Raw genomic sequence first — 8,140 nt, 5'->3', positions numbered from 1 at the left:
TCGAGTTGTACAATAGTTATAAAAACCGACGAAACATTTTCAAGCTAATTGCATGCTCGTTCAAGTTTCCAGTTATGTTGAATTCATGGGAATAATTAATGACGTCGTGCTTCCGGGTTGCGACGAATAAGATTCATTCTTCACACGCCGCCGGATAAAAAGGAAAAAAAATCATTCTCGTTTGATACAAAGCCACGAGAAACTCGGACAACTTAAAGATTGCATTGCACCGGCTAATGAATATTTATTTTCGATACTAAGCAATTGATATTTTAATGTTGATTAAAAATCGACGAATGGTATCAACGCAACGATAGAGGTGAATTAAAACCATCGACTGGTCTCACGACATCCTGACTTATCAACCGCTGAAAAGATCGTAACACGAGAATCTTTTTGATACGGCAGTGAGTTGTTTTGTTGACAGTTAACAAAAAGGATGGAACAAGTGGCAGAAGATTCGGGTTCGCGAATAGAGGGCACCAGTTGAATATCCAACATCATAACTGCCCGAACCTTTTCGACCGTAATTTTAGTTTTATTGGCCAAAAACTCGGAGAATGAATCACTGGAAACGGGAGTCCGAGGAGACCGTGCGTTCCCATCGGCTCAGCAACCTTATCCTCGTTTATAACTCATGTTTTATGACGTTTTTGCTTCGTTAGAAGCGAGAAGAATGTCGATTTATTAAAATTGACCTACAACAACCTTATCTAAAGGTAAAATAAATAGCTGGGGCACGCGATATCACGAGATATTAATTGGCAAGATATTTCATGATCGGTGAAACATAGTTGTTTTTCACGGCTGTATGATCATCCAAATGCAGGAGTGGAACAGCCCATATCGTACTTTATAGCCGAAAATGTAGGTCGTGAGATGTTCATGAGGTATCCGAGTTCCTATCGCGATCTCCGACTGCTTTTCTCATTTAAAAATTTCAACTGAAAACCTCTCCCTCCTCCAAACATCTCGTCGACTCGATCACCCTGTAGATCTAACGAGAGAAAGGTTTTCAGGAGCTATCATCGAAACAACAAACCCGGAAGGTATACACGCTACCACTCCCGGCGGTTCAACTTTATAATCATCGACCCGTAAGATATGCCTTTTTTCCCTTCACATACCACCTTGGTCAGTTCAACCGTATAACTGTACAAATCCTCTATCGAAATAAAGATTTAACCATTTGATCATCTTACGTATTTGATTTAAAGCCTCGTACGAAAATGATCGACGAAAATAGATCACACTTCACTGCCTCGAGGAATCATTAAAAACGGAAGAATTTATTGGACTATTTTCATCGGATTTATGAGCCATTCGATGCGGCTAACTACACTGAACAGTTTTTTCCTCTTAATCTTCGTGGTTCAAATAATCACATTTTTTGGAAGGAAATAAATTTTTTAGACAAACTGTTACTCTAATTTTCAGCACGATTGAGCACAGTCGATAATTTTTTCACTTTTTATCAGGCATTTCCTTGGGAATGTATATGCTCTTTTTGAAAAATTCTTATTTTTAGAAACATGCATCGATGCATGGGAATAGAACCATTTTGACGAACTTCGGGACTCTTTCATTGTTGTTTTCCGACGTTTATCTTTACTACCTTCTGAATGAGTATAGCACATTCCCAGATAACCTAAGCCTCGGGAATCGCTGTTTTTAGTGGAGAAGATCTAATTTAAAATAACATTTCATCAAGACGTTTATTTGGTATAGAATTATGATTTTGTACGGTGAAAAAAAACGACAGCAGCCGGAAATGAAAAGTTAGCTTAAATTCTTCACCGACTTTTACGTTCGAAGTTTCCGTCAGATCAAACGCAGGGATTTTCGGTCTCCGGATCCTTGTAATTAATTTCTTCACTCAACAAAAACCTGATTCCAGATTGAATTGAGGCATTAGAAAAAGTCGTCTTCCCGAATGAAAATCTATTCATTGAGAAAATTCCATTTCAATGATCTTCGAATGTTGATACCGCATATACATTTTTAGCGAGGATCAATACCTTCTTTACAAAAGTAAAAAATAATCGCGTAGCCACTGTGAGGAATTGCCACGCGAATATCTAACGGAAATGATTTTTCCGAGAGAACTTATAAGTGAATTATAGTCTCGCAAAAGATGGTCGTGGTTGACCTGTCATTTTTTTCTTTCAATGTAAAACGTCAAGGTGGAAGGCAGGGAGGGAGGGAGGCAAAGAGAGAGAGAGAGAGAAGATATTACGAATAATATTGCACGTGGCCTCAAAGAGCCACGCGAGGAACGTGGTGATGGCGAGGTATTTGTCTTGCGGTTAATGTATACATGTGTAGCAAGATTTTCTGTAGCTTTACGAGGGAATTGTCTTGTACATATATTCTTGTGTGAACGAGATGAAAGTGTGTGCGTTGGTAGTTCGGTGTTACCGGCTCGAACTTTGGCTCAGTTGAATCTTATCGTGCTCCAGGTACGCATCAGACAGTACCAAAAATAGGACTACCAAACTTATCTGAATACATGAATTATCATCTGACGTTAATTCATTATTTTCTTCGTCGCAAGCGTAATTTCTAAAAAAAATTACGAAAACCGAATTGTCAGCATTTTCATTCGGTTGAAACACCCGCGAAGAAATGATTTTTCTGTACATCGATAGGATAAAATATTATTTTATTGACAATTTTTGAGTGGAATCAACGAATCGATAGAGACACAACTACGATCGTGTGTTCAAGTGCTTTTGTGTATTGGATCATTTTTTTATTGTGAAACACACGATAAGGATGTTTCGTTCCGTGATTTCACAATCCCTCGAGCTCATTTCCTTCGATTTATCGAGACTCGGACTAACAATGAACGAATGAAGTTCGAAAATGTTTCGTTGCCTACGATAATCCAATTGTCCAGTGGTATCAAATCAAAGTACCGGTAGGAAAAGCTGTTTCACTGTATCACTATAAATTCCAATTATACATTGATAATAACAATTTGAGTTCATGCTGAAATAGATATTTTGTTTCGGTTTTCAGTCGTTGAGAAGTGAATTGTTTATTGAATATTGAAATAAATGTTTAAAATTGTTAATCCGGTTCGATAAATTGCTAGTATATTTTACTTATCGAATTAGATCATCGCGTGGCTCATTGTGCTTTCGAGAGATCGAGTATCAACGAACGGTATTTATTTATTTATTTTTTTTTTATTATACGATTCAAAGAAATTCCATTAATCGGTGTGGCTTTCCAACCGTAAACAGTTATATTGTACCCAGTGACGATAGCGTATTAGAGATAACTCAGTTTTGCTACCAAGAGTATCGTGGGTTCTCATCTGGGATCTTGGAATGCTCGAAAGTCGCGGGAAACCTCACGAGGTGTCGGATAAGACGGAGCACACCGGTTTCCAACGCATTTCGTGCAGTATCTCTCGTTTTGTGTTCCAGTTCGCATGCCTTTCGGTTTTAGTTCCGGAAATATCAAATATTCTAATGGAAATTTAGTAAAAATTTCTCACGCTCGGTACAAATTTTATGTTTCCAATATTCAAATGTATATTCAACGCTTTGTTTGAATTTAAAAGTTCAACGAGTTGCGATTTTATTCGTTCTTTTCAGCTGGAATAAGTCTCAGTGGTGTAGAAAATTGATTTAATCGTTTTCAAATTATTTTTTAATTGCGTTATTCTGATATTGCAGCGGTGTGACGAAACGAAAAGATCAGTTTCAATGACTAGAACGACTGGTGCGTGGTGTAAATAAAGTGTCCGTTTTTTGTGTATGTCGAAAAATATTTATGAAACTTTGTGTTGTAACTACTTGGAGAAAATTTCATTACAAATGAATGAAAATCAGTTGAAAATGATCGTCCCACCGACTGTGGGATTCATCGTCGCTGGAGTTGCATCCGGAATATTTTACTTGCTGGTTGAAAGCTTGCGCAAAGGGTGAGTATAGAAAGTAGTAAGTAACAATCGATACCACTGGAAAAATAATTTCGAAAGGAAACAATGCACTATTTCGTTTTAGAAATCATCCTATATGTAATCGACGATGAAAAAAATTCCCAGGAGGCCATAAAGTGACCTTAGTAGGCCAATACTCTTAACATATAGCAAAAGTAATAACGGAATGTCTCCGGAAACAGCTATCGAAAAATCACGACTTTCTCCTCATTAACATCGAAATCAAACTTTTCGAGAAATTTTTCCTTCGAGTCTCTTACAATTATGAATTTATAAAAAAAAAAAAATCTTTTTATTCGAAGATTATTTTTCAAAAATTAAATTCGTTGCCCGCGTTATCTTTTTCGTATAATCACTGCACTATGACCGAACGAGTTTTATCATCGGTGATAACGTATTGGCATCGATCCTCAATCGATCAAAACATCGCCCATGAGAAATAAAATGCGAGAGTTTTTCAGCATCTGCAGTGAATGCGAAGGAAACACTTCAGTGAAGTGAAATTGAACGATTTTTCGAAAGAGAGATTCGGTGCTTGTGCACGCGATCAAAACACGTACAGTCGAGAACTCGAATATATTAATTCAGTTCGATTTCACATCGAGCAATGCAAGTCGCAAATGTCTGATAATATCAGACGTCAGGACCCATATCATCTTAATAGAAACTCTTGAAATTCAACTTTCCACTCTGAAGCCGGTTATTCGACAGTTCAATGTTCAATAACTCGCACATAACTCACTCAAATAGTTGTGGCGAATATTCTTAGTCAAATCTACATTCCGGAAATTTAACCTTTTCCAAACGTTCAATTCCCAGTGTGTTCAGTTTCAATTTCGGCGTTTATGGTTTTTTTTAATATGTCAAACGATCAAGAATTATAAACAAATTATAGCACAGGCAATCGTTGCGAAATTCTTTTGAGAAGTCCTTTTTATTTAAAATTTTTTATTCATAACTAAAGTTATTTCTACTGTTTTATTGAAAAAGAAATGAAACGCGATTGAGTTGCAGCCGTTTCGATACTTGATTGTCAATATCTTTGACCGGTATGAATTTATATTCCCGATGATCCAGCAGTGGATACGAAGGGTCGAAATCGTTTGTATTCCATCAGCAGGAACGATTATAACTCCCATTCACATATGCATATTATAAAAGTGGTAGCATATAATCGAGACAAACGTTGAAATCGCCAATAGGAATTTTCATAGGAAGCGAAATACAAGTTCGGAGCGCGTTATTAGCCATGCGATCAATACTTTATGTAATACATTCTATCAATAGAGATTATTCCCTTATTATGAATGAGACTTTGTCATTTTTAAAAAATTTGACACTCCATCAGAGTTTTTGAACATAAAATAAATCCTTTTTGAAAATGAACCGAGAATTGCTTGGAATTATCGAAGGAATTATTCCACGATGATTTTATGGATTTTTATTTGACTTTCACGTCAAATACAAAAGGAATGAGCTCCTCAAATGTCTGTTACGTTGAACAAAAGTTGAAAGTTTCACACCCGTTGAATCGATATTTTTGTCATTTACAATTCTTTATAAAATAAGATTTTTTCCTCAGTCAATCCTATTTTTTATCATTGCAATACGGTGTAAAAATACCCGAAAGACAATTATTATTTTAGCCGAATTTCTATGTAACCGTTAATTCTTTTTGAATCTTGATAAATTTGATTCTGTGTACGGAAATAGCAGAAGTGTGGGACTTCCCACATTTCCATATTATATCGAGGGGTGGTGACGAATGATTCGAGAGCGTAGTTATTTCGTCTCGCTGACACGTAGAAATGCCCAAAATACTGAGGCAACGTTTCATCTCTTCAAAACCATATTTTGTTATTGATGAAAATAATTGGAAAATTGCAGGAAAAACAATAAGACGAGTTGCGACTGTGGTTTCTGCAGATGATTTTTTTTTCAAAACGTTATCTCTTTTACACATTCAATAGAGAAAAACAACGCTGCTTTTTCAAATTTTCGTCGAGGTCGACTTTCTTTATGTCCACGTCCACAAAATAGCCCAGTTTTAAATCTTTTGGGTACGACTTCAAGAAAAGTTTCTAGCCAACGATCTCTTAAGATAGACAAAAATTTATCGGTTTCTAGGTAAACGACCGAGTATTCATTAGCGAGTCGAGATGGGACTTTTCCATTTAGATGGAAGAAGCTGTTTTGAAGAATGCAAAATATCATTCTTTTTTTACAAAGTTCGATTTAATTGTGTTGATCGAATCGTGAGATATTGAAGAAAAATTTTATGTCCGATTGTAAAGAAATTTCATTGAACGAGAAGAGGATAGACGGAGGATACAATCGTCTTCTTGATTCCGTGTACGTATAAATAACAAAATAACCGATGATAGATAACTTGGCCAATAAAAATGATGATCGATAATGGAAAACTGGCAACACCGAGCACAATTAACCCTTGGAGCGATTCGTTATCGGTGTCGCTCTCCTTATCGCGAGACTTCGATACTCTTTTCAATATCTCATCCATGAGAGATGTTTAAGGAATTCCAAGACTCTAATTCCATCTAGTAACTTATCTAGTTTCGAGCGATACGGTGATCTTTTGCCCATTGCAATATCGTACCAAAAACAAGGTTCAAGTACTTTCAACATTTTCGGCTTTAGGTACAAGCACGAAGACTTCAGCCATCTGTTTTCTCGTTAAGGAGGGTGTCTTTTTTATACTCGCAATCAGTGAGGTGGTCCTCAATTTTATTAACTACACGGATTCTGTTTTTCAAACTTTTCAATGGGCTGTCAAAAATCTCTGACAAAATAAAATTCATGAAAGCGAGCAGTCAACCCTGAACTGCCGAGCGATCCTCCGAAGTTTCAATTACACTTTCAACGATTTTTTTGCCAAGTGACGTTTGTAATCGAAGTATAAATCGCGGACGAATATGCGGCAGATAAGGCAAACAAACATGCGAGAATGATAGTCTATTATCTCGAGGTTTTTGCTTAACGGGAAAGCCCACACGAAAACATCAGACGATATTGAACATCCGCCACGAATGCAAATCTATTCGGAAAATATCTGGACTAATAAGATCCAAATGATCAGCACGAGACTAAAAGTCAGAAGATGAGCCGAATAGAAATCCGTGTTCACAATTTTCTTCTATCTGGGTGAAACCCACAAAATTATCGCTACAGCACAAAATTAATCGATGAATACTGCGTCACTGTTCGTTGTATATCGTTCCACTCGTTGTAAAATTAAAGGATATAACAACAAACTGATCCCTACTCTCAGTGGATAGCCCGACAAATTATCGAGTTTGTGAGGAAAAACGTTATTCATATTCGCCCTGTCTCTGGTGTATTGCTTCTTGAACGGATTGAGATTATGAATAATCGGTGAAGGGTCTTGAAATTTAATTACGATGGAGCGTCTAGGAACTTCTAATTCAACCAACTCAACAATTGCCAGATCGAGCAAGCATTTTTTCGGTCCGAGCATGCCACAACAGTTCTTGGACATGGTCACTTGATATACGAAAGGAATTCAGGGCCAGATTTTTGGGGTTGTAGTGATAGGTAGCCATCTCAGCAACAGCGTTCCATAGCGGGAACGAAGAGAGAAGAAATTCATCAATTTCAATTATCAATTTAACGTATAACTCGCCAAACAAACCCAAACAAATTTTGTAGAACAAATTTTTGAAAATATTGAAAATGGTTTTATTTCTGGATTACATTTTTTTTGGTCATACGCCACCATAATAACACGAGGTATAATGTTTTTTTTCTATGGGAATTCATAAGAAAAAATTTCAGCCCGATTATAGCAGGAGCCCCGCTTCCGGATATTTACCTCAGAGACTTCATGTTTGTTTTTTTTCCTATTGAAATGATTATGCATTTTGTGCTTGCGTGCCGGACAAATCAACCGAATAAGTATTGAAAAGGCTTGGCCTACCGGAAAATATGCAGCAAATATGGAATGCGAGCACCGGCTGGAACCATTTGTCGTTTGAACTCAATATATGAAGTTTGAAAACTTTTCAAAGGTCTGCGTGCCGTCAGTATCAAAAAAAGTTTCAAAAAATCGGATCTCAAATTCGTTTTTTTTTGTGCCAAAGTGCATTCAGGAACTAAATTATTTTTTTTGGCCATAAATAATAAATCTTAATCTACAAGTAGATACCTTGC

General features: G+C 36.7%; 1 protein-coding gene across 3 annotated transcripts in view; it reads left to right on the top strand.

The window, feature by feature from the left end:
* Positions 1-2,462: 2,462 nt before the first annotated feature.
* Positions 2,463-8,140, top strand: part of LOC122412042 (uncharacterized) — a 53,819-nt gene continuing 48,141 nt past the window's right edge. The window contains exons 1-2 of one of the 3 annotated variants that reach the window (XM_043421289.1): positions 2,463-2,920; positions 3,687-3,934. In XM_043421289.1, the coding sequence (XP_043277224.1) occupies positions 3,768-3,934 (167 nt within the window). In that variant the 5' untranslated portion in view covers positions 2,463-2,920; positions 3,687-3,767. Of the gene's footprint in view, positions 2,921-3,598; positions 3,935-8,140 lie in introns of those variants that run through there. The other 2 variants (XM_043421291.1, XM_043421290.1) reach the window with 2 other exon arrangements.

This window comes from Venturia canescens, chromosome 6, assembly GCF_019457755.1.
Source record: "Venturia canescens isolate UGA chromosome 6, ASM1945775v1, whole genome shotgun sequence".
Classification (NCBI taxonomy): domain Eukaryota; kingdom Metazoa; phylum Arthropoda; class Insecta; order Hymenoptera; family Ichneumonidae; genus Venturia; species Venturia canescens.
The sequence above is the reverse complement of the archived record's forward strand: the minus strand, read 5'-3'. Positions and strand labels throughout refer to the sequence as shown.